The sequence below is a fragment of the Myotis lucifugus genome, unplaced genomic scaffold (genome assembly GCF_000147115.1).
Source record: "Myotis lucifugus unplaced genomic scaffold, Myoluc2.0 scaffold_580, whole genome shotgun sequence".
Classification (NCBI taxonomy): Eukaryota; Metazoa; Chordata; class Mammalia; order Chiroptera; family Vespertilionidae; genus Myotis; species Myotis lucifugus.
In genome coordinates this window covers 230,504-251,376 of record NW_005871628.1, presented here as the reverse complement: position 1 = coordinate 251,376, position 20,873 = coordinate 230,504, and the positions used below count along the sequence as shown (strand labels likewise).

Genomic DNA, 20,873 nt, shown 5'->3' with positions numbered 1-20,873 from the left:
AGACATACAAGGTGAAGCAGCAAGTGCTGGTGTAGAAGCTGCAGCAAGTTATCCAGAAGATCTAGCTAAGATAGTAATTGAAAGTGGTTACACTGAACAACAGGTTTTCAGTGCACATGAAACAGCCTTCTATTGGAAGAAGACGCCTCCTTGGACTTTCATAGCACAGAGGATAAATCAGTGCCTGGATCCAGACGACAGCCTGGCTCTCTTGTTAAGGGCTAATGTAGCTGGTGACTTTAAGCTGAAGCCAATTCTTATTTACCATCTGAAAATCCTAGGGCCCTTAATAATATACTCAATCTATTCTCTCTGTGCTCGGTAAATGGACAACAAAGCCTGGATGACAATACATCTGTTTACAACATGGTCAACCTAGAATTCTATGTCCAGCAAGTATACCTTTCAAAAAATAAGGGTGAAAGAAAGATGTTTTTACGCAAACAAAAGCTAAAAGAACTCATTACCAGCAGATCTGCACTATAGACAATGTTAAAGGGCATCATTCAGGCAGAAGGAAATGGTACGAGATAGAAATCTGGATCTACACAAAGGAAGGAAGAGTACCTGAAATGATTATAACTACAGGGGTAAATAAATACAATAATTTTCTATTTAAATCTCTGTAAGAGGTAGTCAACTTGTTTAGACAAAAATAATTATCGCTATATTTTGGGATCTATAATACATTAGAGTAAAATGAATGACAATAATAGCATACTGTCTGGAAGGGGGGAAATGGAACTATATTATTGTAATTTTTTTATACGTGAAGTATTATGATGTCATTTGAATGTAGGCTGTTAAAGATGAATACCACAAACCTTAAAGCAACCACCAAAAGAGTTACACTTAATAATCTAACAAAGGAGATAAAATGGAATCATAAAAAGTACTTGATTAATCCAAGAAAAGGCACACAAAAGAGGAAAACTCAGAAAAGAGCAGACAGGACAAATAGGAAGATGGTTGACTCATTCAAACCTAACTGTATCAGTTAATTAAATGTACATGCTATAAACACCTCCAATTAAAAGACAAAAGTTACAGGTTAGATTAAAAAGCACAACCCAATTATATACTGCCTACAAACACACACACATTAAAATTAAAGACACAAATAGGTTAAAAAACAAAATAATGGAAAAAGATATAGCAGGCTAACACTTGTCCTAAGAAAGTGGGAATGGCTAGATTATATCAGACAAAATAATTTACAGAGCAAAGAACATTACCAGGGGTTAGAAAGGTAATTTCCTAATGATAAAAGAGACAATCAAGAGGGCATAACATTCCTGAATATGTAGACAGAGCTTTAAAATATATGAAGAAAAAAAAATCTGAAAGAAGAGTATAGACAAATACCCAATTATAGTAGAAGATTTCATTGCCACTTTCTGAATATTTGGTAAAACAAATAAGCAGAAAATCATGAAAGATATACTAGATTTGAACAGCACTACCAACCCACTAGGCCTAATTGATATTTATAGAACACTCTACCCAGCAACAGCAGGACACATGTTCTTCTCAAGTGCACATGAACATTTCCAAGATGGAACACATTCTGGGCCATAAAACGATTCTCAACAAATTCAGAAGGATTTAAGTCACACCCAGTATGCTCTTTGATCACAATGGAATTAAAGTAGATATAATGGAAAAAGAGTTAGGAAAATCCCCAAAATATTTGGAAACTAAATAGTAGACTTCCAAATAACCCATAGATCAAAGAGCAAATCAAAGTAGAAATTAGAAAATATTTTGAACTGAATGAGAATGCAAACACAACATATCAGAATTTGTGGAATGCTGCTAAACATCACCAACAGCAAACCCAAAATAAGCAGAAGAAGGGAAATAATAAAGATCTCAGCAGAAATTAATGAAGTAGAAACCAGCAACTACAGTAGAAAAAAATCAAATAAAAAGCTGGTTCTCTGAGATCAGTGCGGCCAGGACTAAAAAGAGAAGGCACCAATTACCAATATCAGGAAAGGGGAGGTGCCAGTCAAGTAAAAAAATTGACGTCTCCCTGGGAATGGAGCTTTCAGGGGAGCTGCCAGCCCGTCATGGCCCCTCCTCGGGCTGCCAGGCCGCTGTGTGTTCACCGTGGTTGCAGGGCTGTTAGTTTCTGAGGCCACTGTGGACCTGTGGAGGACAAGTGGGAGTGACAAGTAAAAATGCCACAGAGCTGTTCTTCTCGAGTTTTAGCTAATTTTCTCGAATAAATGATCCCTGGATAGTTGCAAACCTTTAACTTTCAGAGTTCTGAAATACTAGATTTTGACTATTTTTTGCCAGTTTTGTTGTGATGCTATCAAGACAATTCTCTTTGTAACACCATTCCTGGGATCCTCCTCTCCAGCCTTCACCAAGCTTGAAATGCTATTATTGTGGGTCTTCAATGAGACTATATTTTTACAGCTGCTGTTTAGACAGAGTCAAATGGCAAGGGTACTTCCTGAGCGGCCTGCATATTGTGAGACCCCAGTCAAAGGTAAAAATGAGAACCGAGCCACTTGGCTGTTTTTGTTTTATTTTGCCTTTTCATGTCCTAGGTGGACAATCAGCTCATTGGTACCACTCAGCCCTTCATGCTCTACGTGACGCCCCTGAGCAATGAGAATGAGGTCATTGAGACAGGCCCTGCCGTGCAGGTGAATGCGGTGAAGTTCCCCAGTAAGAGTGCGCTGACCAACATCTACAAGGTAGGCTGGTGGGGTTGAGCTGTGCCAAGTGTCTGAGCAGCAGAGCAGGGTGTGGATGGAAATAGTCCGGTGGGGTGAAGGCACAGTGGCTTATTAAACCGTGGAAAGGAATTGACAGGAACTCCTCTTAGCACTGTGTTCTCAATTGTGTGTGTGCTGACCTTGCCTGTGGTAGCTCTGACTCCATTGGGGGCCAGAGTCCGTGAAGTCTTGGTGGGAAAGCATAGTGTCTTCTAGACTGATGGGGACCCAGGCATGATCCAGATGTATTATTAAAATAGAGTAATCCAGAATACTATTTGAAAAGGGGCAGGAGGGGTCTGACCTTGCAACTGCCATCCTCCTATGGAAGCTGCCACACTGTTTGCTAAAAGTGGACCCTTCAGAGATAAACTTTCTTTCCTGGAGAATCTGCATGCATAAGCAGGCTGTATGGCAGCAAGTCCTGGAAAAGTAGGAGCCGACAAAGAGGTTGCTTTCTATAGTTCTGGTCCTTTGTCACTGGTGTGATGAGGCCAGGCCTCACATCCATAAGCCCACACTTGCTGCTCCCTAAACTAGCTGCCAGCCATGTGAGCTCAGCACCGTGAAGTTCACCCACTGCAGTGCATCTGAAAGTGTCATGCTGACTAAGGAGACCCAGGTGCCCTCAGAACCAAACAATCAAGCGGTGAATTGTCTAAACGTGGAATTTGGGGCTAATTGTAACAATGTAGAGAGAGATGAGCCAGAAATATTTTGGCAATCTATATATACAAAAGGCTAATATGCTAGGTGTCCGACCGTCCGGGTAATGACATCACGTAGCAACTCCCAGCTTCCTCTCCCTAGGGACCAGCCTCCTTGCAGTTTCGTCAGCCTAGGAACACGACTTGCTTTATAGCCAGGTGGAAACATTTCACACTGTAACCAAATGTCTGTGAAGCGTTTTCCTGTGCCTCATCTCATTTGATCCTTTCAGAAGTCCTTGAGTAGGTAGATAGGAGACTTGGTGGAATCCTATTTTCTTTTCATTAGCCAGAAAACAGAGATTTAGAAAGTTTAGAAACTTGACCTGACTGAAAAGAAGTAAGAAATGGTGGACCTTGAAAATGACTTCAGGTTTTCTCACAGTGCAGAATATAGTCAAACACTGCTGCAGTTAAATATTTTACCCTTTGTTCTCCCTGAGTGATCAACAATAATAATCCGCTTCATGTTGGTATTTACTGCTGTGTTGCTGACAATTAACTGAAAGAGAAATTGGGGTGTTCCACTGAGCTGGAAAAAGTTTAGCTAAATCAGAAAGCAGGTCTAATTAAGCAAGTTTATCCTATATAATGAAAGCCTAATATGCTAAGTGTCCGGTCGTCCGTTCAACCAATCAAAGCATAATATGCTAATGATATGCTAAGGCCGCTCAACCACTCGCTATGACGTGCACTGACCACCAGGGGGCAGACAGTCGACCAGTCAACCAGTCGTTATGACGTGCACTGACCACCAGGGAGCAGATGCTCCAACGGGTAGGTTAGCTTGCTGCTGGGGTCCGGCTGATCAGGACTGAGCAAGGAGCAGGCCTAAGCTGTCAGTCAGACATCCCCTGAGGGCTCCCAGACTGCAAGAGGGTGCGGGCTGGGCTGAAGTGATCCCCCCCCCCGAGTGCACAAATTTCATGCACCGGGCCTCTAGTCTACATATATATAAAACTCTTGCTGGCGCCAGTCGCATGCGTGTGTTTCGATCTGTCATTGTCAATCATGAATTTGGTTGACACTTCTATTATAGAGAAAGGGCAAATAGCGATATTAAAATATTTCTTCTAATTAATTTCCTTTCAATGTGCACTAACTTCCTTTCAATGTGCACCGAGCCACTAGTATGACTATAAAATCACGTGAGTAAAGAATCCATAGCCTGTTATTGGGGCCTTCGCACTGGCACAGAAAACCTGAATGGGAGTTTTTTCTGGGGTTCACGCTGTAAGTCAGAATTCCTTTATCCCTAGCACCTGATGGTCACGGCTCAGAGGTTCACAGTGCAAATTGAAGAGAAGCTGCTCCTCAAGCTGCTGAGTTTCTTTGGCTACGATCAAGCAGAATCAGGTAATGGTGAACGTTCTAGGTTTGTGTCTGGGAATTGGCCCAAGAACGGCATTTTTTAGCCTGCTTGTGGAAATAAGGTTTTGGATATAAGCTCTCTTTCCATGTCGTAGCCTGAACTAGGAAGGTTTGTGTTTCAGTTTTCAAAGTATTGCTTGTTGACAGGTTGAAGTACATCTGGGCGTGAAGGAGGCTGCTCAAAGGTGTCCTGGAATGCCAGGCGCTAAGCCTTTGGGAAGCTGTATACTCTTCCTCTTTGTTTTGCGTTTTTTGACTCCTCTACTGTAGGCTAACAGAAATGATGTTAGTTATTTAGCAAACCACTTTGTTCCCTAACCTTTGTTTATGAAGCAGACTGAGGGCCAAGAATCAGAAATCCCTTCGGCAGTTCTTTTGGTTTAGTTGAAGAAAAAAATTGGCTAGCCTCAACTCCTTAACTTTTTACATTCATCCCCTTATGCCTTACAAAGGTTTTTAATTACTTTACTCTTCTTTGGAGAGGGGAGTGAGATAAGCTGTTGAGAAACCTACGTTTTCCAGCTACAGAAATCATTTTGTTTTAGATTCCTCATTGTGGCCTTTGGAAGACTATATACAGCCTAGAGAAAATCAGTAATGCTTAGTCTTTGGAAGACTCAGTAATAGCTGAGCCTGGAGAAATGATACAATAGAAACATTTATGTTTATTGCCCCTGTCTGCTAAGGAAAAAAGGAATCCCCGGGACATGTGTGCATATGCACATACATATACACCATGCAAGCAAAATATTTTTGCCTTTTTATTCCAGACTTGGAATTGAAGCTTTTCGTGTTTTTATTCCAGACTTGGAATTGAAGCTTTTCGTGTATTTGGGATTGAGAACAAGTGCTGTCTGTTTAGTGCTGTGTTTTCACTTTGGGTTGGAATGCTGGTGTTTATTTGTGCTTAGACAGTCACTTAGGAACCTGCCTGGCAGGTATCTGCTTCCTTTTGGTATCTTCCGGAGAAGTTTTACTTTAAATTTGATTGGACGTGCTTTTCCTGTAAGTTGCTCTAAATAATTTCCCCTCCCCCCACTCCGCCAAGGATCGTATTGTGTATTTAGACTCTGTAAAGGCCTGGCCTGCCTTTCACTGGAATATCTTCTCTGTTTCCTATTTCTGTGTCCTGATTACAGATAAGCTAGGCTCTGTTGCAATATCTTTTTTTTTTTTTACCCCTTTTTTCTATAAATAGAACTCTAATAGGTACAGCATTAATTTATTTGGTAAGTAGATATGTATAATATCTTTGTTCTTATTTCTAAGGCACATGCAGCCAAGTGAACGAACATAGCTGCCCAAATGGGTGTGGGCACAACATTGAGTCAAAGGGCACATTGCTGTGGCTTAGCCCTTAACCTTTTTACTTCATGAGATAATAAGTAAAAAATAGGCCTCCACTCTGCTGTGCAAACGGATGCTCACCGTTCGGGAGAGAGAATGCTGCTGGTTGTGACATCAGTTCTGCGTAGCCTGCAGCCTGTTTCTTTCTAAGGCATTATGTTTTCTTCCGATTCATTATTTATTGGTCATTGTTTATTTTGATTTGGTTAAAACACACTCCAAGTACTTACTTGGATGTCATCTTCTGAAATAAATTCAGAAAATCTAGGTCATTTATAATAATAATAATAATGACAACAGCAACATGGTTTTTAGAAAACTTATTACCAACAAACACACCCATGGGCTCTCACTTCCCCACCTGGATTCTTTCACCAAAGGTGCTCTGCCAGGGGGTACAGAGTCACAAACCAAAGATTAAGCTATTGTGCTTTTTTGGTCAGCAACATGCAGCAGATCTGCTTTTACAAGGAAATGCATCAGGATACTGTGCATAATTCTGAACCATGAAAAACTAAGTGTAGAGGGAATCAATGTTTACATTTTTCTGTGAGTTTTTAAATATGTGAATCAAGTGTTTGAATCATGAGGCTTCAGAGATTCATTTTTTTATAAAACAATTCTATCTTTGTGCCAGAGGTTGAAAAATATGACGAAAACCTCCACGAAAAGACAGATGAGCAGGGGGGAACACCCATTCGCTACTACTTTGAAAATCTCAAGATCAGCATTCCCCAGATCAGGCTGAGCGTGTTCACCTCCAACAAGTTACCCCTGGACCTGAAGGTGAGCTGAGAGCTGTATACGTTTTAAACAATGACTTTTCCTCAGAAAAGAGTGAGTGTGTTTACTCTTTGCTTTTTCTGTCCAGCACCATTTGTAACAGACATTTTTACAGGTTTCCTTCTTTAGGGGTTTACTGACTCGGGTGTGTGTGTGTGTGTGTGTGTGTGTGTGTGTGTGTACACACATGTTCATTTTAAAAAAATGTTTAAGTATGACTTTGCCGAAGATTAAGGAGTAACAAAAGAGTAGACAGAGAAGTACATTAGAACTCACCTGCTCTCTGCTTAGCTCTTGGCTCATCTCAATGAGGTAAAAGCCTCCTTGCCTAGGGCTGCTCCCACACTCAAGGGGAAAACTACCACCAAGACAGTCTCTTCCTTTTGTGCCCAAGACCTGCCTGCCCCTCCTGGTTCTCTCCTCCTCTCGGCGTCTTCCGCGTCTTGAATGGGTGACACTAGAAATGCCTGCCACTTCAAGGAAGACGTGGCCACATACCCACTCCCCACAGAGACGTGGCCTTGCCTACCCCCAGACCAGACGCAACGCGATCATCTTGATACGCACCTGACACATTCTGAGGAGCTTCTTCATTTTCTGCCATAAACTCTTCTGGTCAACATCAGATCATATTTGGATAAGAACAGGGCCGAGTGGCTGCTTCACGAAGGCAGCAAAGTGGGGCTGAGCTGCTGGGCCTGCTGGTCAGGACCAGGGGGCGGGGATTGCCCCTGCATCATAGACCGGCAAGGGTGCCCTTCCTGACGCACTGCCCGCTGTCCCGTCTGCTTCATTTGCTTTAATTTCATGTTTCCCAGGAGACTGCAGATACTTACAGTTAGCATGGGAGTGGGGGAAAACCATGGGAAAACCACTATCTTGCTAATATCCACAAGTATCCACTTGACTTCTGTGACCCTTCGGAATGAGTTTGTTTGATAAAGTGTATATTCCCCCGAGCACTTGGCACTCGCCCAGCGGGCCAATGTGAAGCATTTCCTGAGAGTTAAGGACTTCTTGTTTTTAAATTCATCTTACTAAGAAACACAGACACCTAAATATTCCTTTCAAATTGCTCCCAGCAGAAAACTTCCCCCCAGACTGACAAATGCAGCATGATTTTCTCCAGGGGAACTGGCTCCCTATGCATTCCGTGGTCTTGCCGCTGCATGTGCGCTCTGAATACAATGGCCGGGAATCGTTCAGGCGAATGTTTCATTTGGCAGGCACTCTGTGGAGGGAACATTTGAAGGCATTTTTCAAACGATTGTTAAGGAAATTCAGTGGAGCGGCCACATTATGAGGTGTGGGCGGCGGCTGCTCTGAGTGGGGTACGTCAATGTTTCAAGCAGGGTGCTGGGAATTGGGACTTCAGAGTTAAATTCTCAGCTTGTAGAAGTCACCGTTTTACCATGTCTTGGTTTCTCCTACTGGAGCCTGGGACTCATAAAATAATGTCATCTATCCAAAGAGTTTCCTAACAGAGTAATATCCCTTTATTAGCCGCTCTTAGGAAGAGCAGCGTGCTCTTTGTGATGATATGTAATGGCTGAAAGTATGTGCTTAGGAAATGGAGCCCCGTCCCAGCGCAGGAGTCACAGGAGTCTGACTAAAAGGTAACCGTGTCTTTGGTGTTGAAGGAATAATTATCTTGATTCCCTTGACTCCAGGCCAGAAGTGAGGCTGTCAGAAATCTCAGAGCGAAGTCTCTTCAGGTTTACACCGAGGGAACGTTATTGCAGATAGAGTCTGTTCAGAAGGACTCGAAGCAGTTTCACATCTGCTATCTCAATTGGATTCCTTCCTCTGTGATGGGAGAAGGGGGAGGTAATAAGTTCCATTTCACAAATGCGGAGAGGAAAGCACGGCATCCCCACCCCCAGTCTCCCCATTATTCTCCCAAGTCTGCAAGTTAGAGTAGCCGACTAATATGGAGAATGCCAGGTAGCTTATATGTTCTCTCCCTCTTTTTTTTTTAAAGATCAAAGAAGCCAGGAGCCTTTAAAAGGTTTCACAAGGTGGCCTACAGCAGTTCTTTTCCCATTTAGAGCATGGGGGTATTACAAAAGCAGGGCTTTAATTGAGCAATCTAGTTTGGAAGAAAACCCACATTTTAATGGTCAGAGAGCAAGAGGGTGGGGGTGAGGGGGAATTTCAAACAAAGACACTATTTAAAAAGCCTAAAACTGTCTTCTCAAAGGCTTGAAATAATTTGTTGGGAAACTTCAGACCCTTTACTTTTTCCCTCCCCTTCCTAAATAAAAACCAGATTTGTTAAAGGAAAAAAGATCCAGTATTGTTAATTGTATTTCAGAAAGTGCCAGAGAGGGAAAGATCCCTGTAGTTTTAAACACCGTCCCAGGAGGGAAATGGGCAGATACCCTGCTTCACATAAACAGTCTCTGTGCACCATAAATAAACCTTTAAAGAATGAATTCCAGACAGTTTTGTTTAGTGCAGGATAAACTCCGAGAGGAAAGGACGTGGCCCAGGGGCTGGCTGGCGATCTGAGACCTATGGCGTATGGACAGGTATTTCTCCTTTCAGCTCTATAACGTTTCTGGAAGACTTCAGCAGCTTTTGTCTGGCAGAGGTCGGAGTAGACACTTTCCTATTTTTATTAGGAACTTATGAGCACAGATTGTTTTCCCCAGAATCCATTTTATAACAGGAAACTGCTACTTGAGTAAATGAGCATCAACTTAGTATACTACTGTATGTGATTAGTCCTCTAGTTACTCTAAGAAAAAGCCCTGTTTGGCTCTTTCCCTCTCATCCCTTCTACTTCGACCAGAACAGCCTGAAGGTGGCAGGATTACTCATACCAATAGCTGTATGGCAGCTTTTTCCAATACAGGAGGCCCCAAAGCAGTAAATGACAAGGGCAGATCATTTTATTGAAGGGCCAGAATACTAGTGTTTCCTTGGTTCAGACAAAGCACAGCAGCCATTCAGAAAGGGGATAGTGTCTCCAGTGGGTGAGGGTTTTGACAACTCAGTACAGGTTTCAAAGCCTTCGCTACTCTGTGTGGTTCCTCCTCTCCAATGTTTGGTTGCAATGAGGAAGTTGGGGTAAAAGCTTTTTGCCTTAAGCCTTTGTTTTGATCTCATTTCCTCTTCTCGGAGAAGAAAGCAGTGCTCTGAGCTGTGTTGACAAAACAAACTCTGAGCTGCTGTCAGTACCTGGCTTCCCCAGCACATTTGTTGTGTAGCTTGAAGCAAAACAGTTAAGCCTTCAGGACCTCAGTTTCCCTGTCAATGAAATGAGGGAGATAATGCCTGCTTATTACTTCATCACCACTCACCCAGGGTGGGTGAGACGTGCAGGAATGAGCAGCGGAAAGTTTTCCTGGAGAAATAATATAATCCTCCATTCTGGTCTCCATGCTCTCCACCTAATAGGTAGTTACTGTTGTGAAAATTAGCATGTTCAAGTCTGAGACCTGCTAATGACCATCTCCATCCGTTTGGCCATCCTCTTAGCATTTCTTTAGTTTTACTTATAACAAACAGGAGAGTGTTAGTCTGAATTAACTTGAGGATGCTCTTAATCTCTAAAATGTTTTGTTCTCCAGTTTTTAGTAAAAGGTTACAAGTGGCTTCCCACAGCACCAAATCCAGTGGCTTTTTCCCTTCCTTGTAGGGTCCTCGCCGACTTTGATATTGCTGCCTCTTGACGTCAGTCCTTTCTGGTTCTTCTTACTCTCCTGTTTGTTTCTTCTCTGGCTTTTTCAGTTTTCTTTTACTCTCCTCCTCTGTCTCCTAATCTCTATGTTAAAGGCCATTTTTTTCCCCCTCTGAACTAACCTGTTTGGTTATATCACTAGTCCATTTTTTAAAATCATAGGATTGGTCTTTTATCTGACTTTAGAAGCTCTTTATGTAAGTTCTGTATTTGATATAAGTTGCAGGTATATTTTTCTTTGTTTTTTCATTTGTTTTGTTTTTTTACTTTGCTTTTGGTGTTTGTGTGTTTTTAAATCATACAAAAGCTTTCTGTTTTTATGTTGTCAAATTTATCAGTCTTTTGCCTCTTTGAATCTGAATTTTGAGTCACAAAGAAGTTTTCCCACTCTCTGGTTTTAGACAGTGTCATCTTCAATTTTGTGGTGTTATTTCAATTATGAACATACTCTTGTTAAAAGAAAATACATGCTAAAAGATTAAAAAATAAATAAGAAAATAAAATAGAAAGCCCATTAAATTTCACATGAGATTTTACTGTAAAGACATATTAACTCAGTGGGAAATATACAGGTGTTTTAATAAGTGCTATTAGACTATCTAGATAGCCATATAGAAAAACATAAAATTAGATTTATTCACATTCTACAAAAGGATAACTTCTAAGTGGATCAGAGATGTACTATTATTAGCATGAGCAAGTGTTTTCACATCCAAAAAAGAGAATTTGGGATGCTTTCTAAAATCCTTGAACTATCAATCATGTAAATGAAAATATAAATTGGAAAATAGACTACATCCGAAAATTATTAACTGGCTTATAGCAGACCCAAACCAGCTGAGAACTACAAGAAAAGCTAGATATTAAAAACAACAACAACAAAAACACACAAAAAAACAAAGTCTGTTTGAAGGTGTTGGAAAGCTACCAAGACAGCCAGGACTCAAGGGTCCAAGATTTATGAGAGGCAGGAAACTCGATAAGGTGAGCACACTGTTTACTCTGCGTTTATTCTTGAGACATTTCTAATTTGTAAGTGGTATGGAGAGAAAGGTAGGGCAGTTAGGCAGAAAGCAGCTGCCAAAAGGCAGAGAATCCGAGGAAAGCTTTTGGCAGTCTCATGAGGTTGGCAGAGCAAAAGTTGGACTTCATTGCTACAAAGAGAGCTGGTAATTGAGGGGCTACTACGTTACAGAGAAGGGATAGGCACAAAAGAGACCCCAATAACCTGAGCTGCTTTATTTCTCAAGGCAGGTGCCAATTTCTAAGTAACCTAGTCGGACAGAAGCCAGGCAAAAAGTGACAGCCAAGAGACTGAAGAGCTAAATAGACCTTTTAGCAGTTTACGGTGCTGGAGAGAGTAAAGATGGAGGAATAGAATTGGTTTTCAGTTTAGATCACTGAAGAACTATACCAGGCCTTTATGAAGACTGAAATCTAGCCTCGATAAAGCACAAATCCTGATTGGATTACACCCCTTTAACTGCCTGCCAGAAGCTAAAGACTCATCCAAAGTCTCTATAAGTTTTCATACAAAATGTTACAGTTAATCACAAATGACCAGGCCTACCAAGAGAAAAAACAGACACTAGAAACAGAGCCACGAAAATCAATTGCATCCTACATGTCAGCACCAATTACTGAGAAAAGGAAAATTCGAAGAATGTATTTATCATAGTGTGAAGAAAATATCAAATACAGAATCATTATCTATTACTGTGTAAATAAATCACCCAAAACTAAGTTGCTTAAGACAACCATTTTTTTGTTGTTCATAATTGTGTGGGTCAGCAATTAGGGCTGTACTTAACTGAGTGGTGCTTCTGTTGCACTCACTTGTGATTTTTCATGTGTCTGTAGTCATCTGGTGGTCAACTGGCACTGAGTGATGTAAGATGACTTACACAGGTCAGGTGGTTGGTTGGTTTTGGCTGTCAACAGAACCTCCTTCCACATGGCCACTCTTCCTCAAGGAAGCCAGTCTCAGCTTCTTCACATGGTGGCAGCATCAAAAAGGGTAGAGCAGAAACTCACGATCTCTTGAGGCCTAGGCTCAGATGTCACACAGTGTTACTTCTTTTGCATCTTATTGGTTGAAGTACAAGGTCAGTGCAGATTCAAGTGGAAGGGAAATAAATTCCACTAATCGTAGGAAATGCAAAGAATTTATGGTCATTTTTAAGAAATATATATTTTTATTGATTTCAGAGAGGAGGAGAGAGAGATAGAAACATCACTGACAAGAGAGAATCATTGATCGGCTGCCTCCTGCATGCCCCACACTGAGGATCAAGCACACAACCTGGGCATGTACCCTTGACCAGAATTGAACCCGGGACCCTTCAGTCCGCAGACCGACGTTCTCTCCACTGAGCCAAACTGGCTAGGTGTATGGTCATTTTTAAGCTACCAAAGATACCTAGGAATAAATCCAACAGAGAGTATACAAGACCTCTATCCGGAAAAAAAACATTATTGTGAGAAATTTTAAATAGTTAAAAGGGACATTAGAAGGTTCAGTATTGTAAAGTTGTCATTATTCCTAAAAATGATCTTTAGATTTAGTAAATTTCAGCAATTTTTATGTGGCAGATTAATAGGCTGATTCTGAAATTTATTTGTAAATAAAAAGTGCAGAGTAACAGGTAATACTGAAGAAAAATAATAAAGTTGGAGAAACTACACTATTAGATTTAAAAATTGTTATAAAGTTGCAGTAATTAGGACAGTGTGGTATTGACAGAAGGCAGGAGAAAATGAATCAGAAAAGAGAATACAGAAACAGATACATAAATACAGTCACTTGACTGATGGCAGAGTTTGCATTGTACTGCAATAGGGGGAAGGATGATCTTTTCAATAAATAATAGTCAATTTGTCCATTTGGAAAAAAAAATGGTTCTTGAGCTCTACTTCACACTATATATAAAAATCAAGTCCAGGTAGATTTTAGATTTAAACGTGAAGAGTAAAATAATAAAAATTCTGTAAGTAAACATATGGGAATACCTTTATGAATTGGTGTGGATAGTAACCCAGACACAAAGATGGATTTTATTAAAACTAAGAATGTCAGATGATTTAAATTGTTACGCTGATGCTCTGTGAGGTGTGACAGGGATAGCATGTTAGAGTTCTGATGGCACTTTCTGTTCAATGAAGTAATCTTATTCCATTCTAATATTTTTAAGTAATAATTTTCTCCTCATTAAAAAAAAACAACTAAGAATGTATGAACATCACAAAACTATCAAGAGTAATAAGACAAGTCACAGAATGGGAGAAGATACTGATAATATATCTATTCAACAGACTATTTGTATACAGAATGTATAAGAAAACTCCTACAAAGCAAAGAAAAAACAGACAACCCACTACAAAAATGAGCAAAAGACTTGCATAGACACTTTTAAAAAAAGGATATCCAAATAGCCAGTGTGCATATTAAAAGATAATTAATCTCATTCCTCAAGAGGAAAATGGAAATTAAAACCACACTGAGATACCATTGCACACCCGTCAGAATATTTGTTTTTTAAAAGCTTTCTATATCAAGTATTGATGAGGATATAGAATAAGAAATTTCATAGACTGCAGAAGACAATGTAAAGTGGTTCAAGTGCTTTGGAAAACTGTGTGGCAGTGTATACTAAGGTTGAATGTATACATTCTTTATGGGGGGGGGCATTTTTTATTTTTTTAAATTTTTTTGAATTTATTGGGGTGACATTGATTAATAAAATTATATAGGTTTCAAGTGTACAATTCTATAATACACCATCTGTATATTATATTGTGTGTTCACCAGCCCAAGTCATTCTCCTTCTGTCACCATTTATCCCCCCTTTATCCTCTTCTACTCCGCCCCCCCCCCCTTCTTTCCCCCTGGTAATCACCATACTGCTATCTGTTTCTGATTTTTGTTGTTTGTTTGTTTGGTTGGTTTTGCTTATTTCCTTCAACTTTTTCACCCAACCCCCATACCCCTTTCTGTCTAACAGCTATCAGTCTGTTTTCTGTATCTCTGAGTCTGTTTCTGTTTTGTTTGTTTGTTTTATACATTCTTTATGACCCAGCCATTCTGCTCCCATGTATATATCAAGAAAAATGCATACAAAAGTGCCCCAATAGACATATTCAAGTAGGTTCATAGCAGAATTATTCATAATAGCAAAACATTTGAGACAACACAACTATTCATTAACGGCAATGATTAAATAGTGTTCTATTCATACATTAGAATACAATGCAGAATAAAAATAAAGTGCAGCTAATGCCCACTCTCACCACTCCTGTTTGACATAGTACTGAAAGTACTAGCTATTGCGATCAGACAAGAGGAAGAAATAAAAGGCATCCAAATTGGAAAAGAAGAAGTAAAACTGTCCTTATTCACAGATGACATGATACTGTACATAGAAAACCCTAAAGACTCCATCAAAAAATTATTAGACTTAATAAATGAATTCGGCAATGTAGCAGGATACAAAATTAACGCCAAACAATCTATGGCATTTCTATACACCAATAATGAACTTGCAGAAAGAGAGACTAAAAAAGCAATCCCATTTACCATCGCACCAAAAAAATTAAGATACCTAGGAAGAAACCTAACTAAAGAGGTAAAAGACCTCTACTCAAAAAACTACAGGACACTGAAAATGGAGATAGAGGAAGACATAAACAGATGGAAGAACATACCATGTTCATGGATTAGTAGAATCAACATCATCAAGATGTCCATACTACCCAAAGCAATCTATAGATTCAATGCACTCCCCATTAAAATACCAACGCATATTTCACAGACCTAGAACAAACTTTCCAAAAATTCATCTGGAATAAAAAAAGACCCCAAATAGCTGCAGCGATCCCGAGAAAGAAGAACAAAGTAGGTGGGATCTCAATATCAGATATCAAGCTGTATTACAAAGCCACTGTTCTCAAAACAGCCTGGTACTGGCACAAGAACAGACATATAGACCAATGGAATAGAATAGAGAACCCAGAAATCGACCCGAACCACTATGCTCAATTAATATTCGACAAAGGAGGCATGAGCATACAATGGAGTCAAGACAGCCTCTTCAATAAATGGTGTTGGGAAAATTGGACAGATACATGCAAAAAAACGAAACTAGACCACCAACTCACACCATACACAAAAATAAATTCAAAATGGATAAAGGACTTAAACATAAGACGGGAAACCATAAAAATACTAGAGGAATCCACAGGCAGCAAAATCTCAGACATATGTTGAAGCAATTTCTTCACTGATACTGCTCCTAGAGCAATGGGAACTAAAGAGAAAATAAACAAATGGGACTACATCAAAATAAAAAGCTTCTGCACAGCAAAGGAAACCATCAACAAAACAGCAAGAAAGCCCACTGCATGGGAGAACATATTTGCAAATGTTGCCACTGATAAGGGTTTAATCTCCAACATTTACAGGGAACTCATACAACTTAACAAAAGGAAGATAAACAACCCAATCAAAAAATGGGCAATGGACCTAAATAGATACTTTTCGAAAGAAGACAGAAGAAAGGCCAAAAGACATATGAAAATATGCTCAAAGTCACTAATCATCCAAGAGATACAAATCAAAACAATGCGGTACCATCTCACACCTGTCAGAATGGCTATCATCAACAAATGACAAGTGCTGGCGAGGATGTGGAGAAAAAGGAACCCTCGTGCACTGCTGGTGGGAATGCAGACTGGTGCAGCCACTGTGGAGAACAGTATGGAGTTTCCTCAAAAAACTAAAAATGGAACTCCCATTTGACCCAGTGATCCCACTTCTAGGAATATATCCCAAGAAACTAGAAACACCAATTAGAAAGGATATATGCACCCCTATGTTCATAACAGCACAATTCACCATAGCTAAGATTTGGAAACAGCCTAAGTACCCATCAGTAGATGAGTGGATTAAAAAACTGTGGTACATCTACACAATGGAATACTACGCTGCAGTAAAAAAGGAGTTCTTACCAATTGCAACAGCATGGATGGAACTGGGGAGCATTATGCTAAGTGAAATAAGCCAGTCAGAGAAAGATAAATATCACATGATCTCACTCATTTATGGAATATAATGAACAATATAAACTGATGAACAAAAAACAGTTCCAGAGACAGAGAAGCATTGATCAGACCATCAAACCGCAGGGAAGGTAGGGGAGGGTGGGAGTAAGGGGGAGAGATCAACCAAAGGACTTATATGCAAGCATATAGGCCTAACCAATGGACACAGACAACAGGGGGGTGAGGGCATGAGTGGGGGTGATGGAGGGTTATGTGGGGATAAAGACACATATGTAATAACTTAATCAAAAAAATAAAAATAAATAAAGTGCAGCTATGTGCAGCAACCTAGTGAAACTCACAAACTCAATGTTGACTGTGAGAAGCCACATACAACAACATTCAGACCAGTGATTTTATTTAGATAAAATTCAGAGCAGGAAAAACTAATCTGCTGTGATAGAAGTCAGATTAGTGGTGACTTAGGGGCAGAGGGAGTAGTGACTGGCAGTCCGAAGATGGGGAGGGAGGGGGTGCTTCTAGGGTGGAGATAATCTATTTTCTAGTGTGGATGGTTCCACGGTTGTGTTCACTGGGAAAGTCGTTGACCTGTACATTTGATCAGTACACCTTTCTGTATGTTTGATATACTTCAGTCAAAAAGTAAAGCATGACAAGCACACAGATACAAAACATCAGGAAGAATTACGCTGCGAAGCCAATAGTGTTTATTCCTATGTGATACACGTTACTTTGGGTGATACATATATATTTTCCTTTTATAATTACAGGGAAATTCCTTGTTTATAAATATCAGAGCCCTATTCCCGTGGGAAAGTTGACATGACTTGTAACTCTCATGGAATCCAGAATTAAGTGCCCTAGGAGGCCATCGTATAGCCTAACTATGTCCTTTTCTTTCTCCCCTAACTAGGCTCTAAAAAGTACCTTGGGATTTCCATTGATTCGGTTCGAAGATGCTGTGATTAATCTGGACCCATTCACTCGGGTCCATCCCTATGAGACCAAGGAGTTCATCATCAATGACATCCTCAAACATTTCCAGGAGGTGAGCTTTGGAGAGGTGTCTAGAGCTGGAGCATACGCAGGATGTTTGCTTTAATTGTTTGGGAAATTTGGCTACTAAGACATTACTATTGAGAACCCACATTTCAGCTGAGGTTGTTGAGTTATGGGTCAGGTCATGGCCCACGAAGCCTGCACACATCATGAAAACCCCGAAACAGTGCATTTGATTTATGAGCCGTGAGTCTGGTCCTTCAGAACCAGTCTCAGGGGCCTCCACGAGATTAGTCACAACTCTCAAGACTTTAACTGATGCTGTAATGATAACACAAAATGCTGTGAACTCTATTTACCAGGCCTGGGCCTCCTTTCAGCAACCACACCGATGTGATTAGAGCCTGTGAGACCCTGCCCTAGAGTTGAACTTAAAAAAAAATGTTTTTATCAAGTTGGACATTTTCCATTTGTACTTATTATCCAGGCTGCAAAGACCAAAACATAAAGCCGAGGCATCCTCCTCAACGAATAGATAGGTCACGGTCGTATCAAATGTATTCGCTGTCAAAGTCAAAAGATATCCTCTTCTCGCTTCCTTCCCTCCTCCTCCCCATTTCCCTCCTTTCCCTCTGTTTCCTTCCTTGCTCTTCCTAATTGGTGATAATTCCACTGAACTGTAAGGAGAGTGATAGGGCAGGTGTCCCTGGAACCTGGACCCAGGCGGTGGAGGTGCACAGAAGATGGAGGGGTTCTTGATAGGTCTGAACGTGTCCTCTTTGGGGCCTGGATCATGAGGGACCCCAGATCTTCCCTCCTCCCTCACCTTCACGTTCTCTCTGCTGCTGGTTAATTCCTTATTTGTGGGAACAATAGAAAGGGGAATATTGAGCATAGACCAGTGGTTTGGCAAACTGTGGCTCGCGATCTCGATCCACATGCGGCTCTTTGGCCCCTTAAGTGTGGCTCTTCCACAAAATACCGACTTCTGCACATGGGCCACGAAGTTTCAGTCTCACTGTACATGCACACCCGCACGTGGTATTTTGTGGAAGAGCCACACTCAAGGGACCAAAGAGCCGCATGTGGCTCGAGAACTGCAGTTTGCCGACCACTGGCATAGACTAATGTAAATACATGTAAAGAATCTTTCCTGTTTCATACCTTTTTTATTCTTCTGAATGGCTTTGAGGATTATTTTTAAGGAAAATTTATGAGTATTGGAGGCACCCTCTGGGATATGTGCATTTGGGAGAAGTTTAGGTGGAGCTTGTAGTTGGTGAGAATGGAAAGGGGGTTGCTGGTGTTGATGGGAATGGGGGACAGGCTGATTTCTAACCTCTGTGCTTGGGACACTGCAGTATAAACAGGGGCTGCTCTTCTTGTCTCCCTCCTCCACGTGACAGGAACTCCTCAGCCAGGCAGCGCGGATCCTGGGGTCGGTGGACTTCCTTGGCAATCCCATGGGGCTTCTGAATGACGTTTCTGAGGGGGTCACTGGACTGATAAAGTATGGAAATGTCGGAGGCCTTATCCGAAATGTTACCCATGGAGTATCTAACTCTGCTGCCAAGGTAAGGAAATAGAGGTGATGTTCCGTGGTCATCAACCACGTGAGTCCTCCACATTTCTGTAATTTCTCGGATAGTACGAGGTTGTGAGAAGTTACATACATGGTCTTTGCTTCATGTACTCTGTCTTCCCCTCACCTCTGATAACCTGGCACCAGCCCACTGCGTGCGCCCCTGAAATATCTCCTGTTCCTTCTCCCCATCACCTCGGCCTTCATCCAGACTCTGGTGTCTCTTCCCTGGGCCACTGCAGTCCTCCTGCCCTTGGACTTCACTGCATCTTCCAGAGCCACCAGAGTGAACTTGAAAACATGGGATTTGATTGTGCCATTTCCCTGTCTAGAATCTCCCAGTTCCTCCTCACAGCTTACACGATGAAGTCCAAACTGAAGTACGGCTTCTAGAACGCAGCGACCCTTTGAGTTGTCTGCATTCAGCAGCAGGACAGCGGGGTAATCCTCCAAGCCTTGCTGTCTCAGCAGCTCTTCGTTCACTGGCCTCTTGTTGGTGGACATTTTGCTATTGCACAGTTACTTCTGGGCAGGAGCTGATTTTACGTGTGAAGCTGGGAAAGGTGCCGGCAGTTGAAAGGGGGTTGCTATTTGACAATAGACAAAAGGCCGCTAAAGGTCTCAGTTCTCCTCCCCTTCCTGTCAGCTGCACAGACTTCTTCTAGAGGTTGACCTTTTCACGAGGGAGCAGGTTGGAGAGAGCTCCTGTGCTCTCTGCTCATTCATTGTAGAGCGTTTGTTGTTGGGAAACCTTAGGGGCACTTGTGCCCTCTGCCCCAAGGTGTAAAGGTGGCTCTCCAGGAGGAGATGCTAATGGCACCACCTAGGAATTTATCCTGACGAGCAGGTGAGAAAGTGGAGTTGATGGCATTGCTGTATTGCACAGCCTTCTTGGTAATGTGTGGAAGCTGGGAATGTATTCCTGTTTTCCAAACTATTTTCTAGAGCTGATCCGTACTTTCAATACTATAGTTCTATTAAACCAGCCCAAAAGTGTATAGTTTGGTTTGTGGTTCAAAATAGGCAACCCTCTGGCTTTTGGAGAACGGGAGAAGGAGATTTTGTAATCATGTTTGGAGATAGACTCGGGTTCAGAGTCGAATGAGCACACGCATTCCAGCCTTGAACGCTTTCTTGCGCTGCCCTTGGACCTTCACCCGACGGCAGCACAGCACGGCTCCGCCATGGCACAGACTCCCACGGACTTGATGTGGGCAGGTGTGTGTCAATGTTTATTGTAAGCGCCAGTTAAAGTTACTTAATTTTATTACATTCTAATCAGCATAGCAAGTCTCTTCAGTTTTATAATTTCTTTGTTTTGTATCCCTGGGCTTTGCTTTAATTTGGAAAATAAATGCACTGTGTTGTACTGAGAGGCCTTTCTCAACCTGGAATAGAAATGCACCTTTTCTGGCTTTCTGTGAGAATGAAAGGAGATATGATGTCATAAAAAATATAGACTGAACAAGAGAAATGGGCTTCACTTTGACTCTTACATTTACATCAATGTAAAACGTTCAAACTGTAGCCACCAGGAAACTATTAATACCCTTGAAATGAAAGCCAGTATGTTACAGTCTACAGAGGAGGAGGCCTCAGGCACAGAGAGC

The 20,873-nt window shown here is 41.3% G+C and overlaps 1 protein-coding gene and 1 non-coding gene across 11 annotated transcripts in view; both read left to right on the top strand.

Moving 5' to 3' along the window:
• The window catches only part of VPS13D (vacuolar protein sorting 13 homolog D), a 210,316-nt gene that overhangs the window by 126,405 nt on the left and 63,038 nt on the right, over positions 1–20,873 (top strand). For 9 of the 10 annotated variants that reach the window (XM_023745772.1, XM_014446840.2, XM_023745776.1 and 6 more), the window contains 5 exons: positions 2,562–2,711; positions 4,699–4,795; positions 6,795–6,943; positions 17,596–17,730; positions 19,088–19,255. In XM_023745772.1, the coding sequence (XP_023601540.1) occupies positions 2,562–2,711; positions 4,699–4,795; positions 6,795–6,943; positions 17,596–17,730; positions 19,088–19,255 (699 nt within the window). Of the gene's footprint in view, positions 1–2,561; positions 2,712–4,698; positions 4,796–6,794; positions 6,944–17,595; positions 17,731–19,087; positions 19,256–19,329; positions 19,705–20,873 lie in introns of all 10 variants that reach the window. The other variant, XM_023745774.1, reaches the window with a different exon arrangement.
• Positions 13,697–13,770, top strand: LOC111823596. Its single transcript, XR_002826664.1, has one exon. It is a non-coding gene; the product is annotated as a small nucleolar RNA SNORD28 (small nucleolar RNA).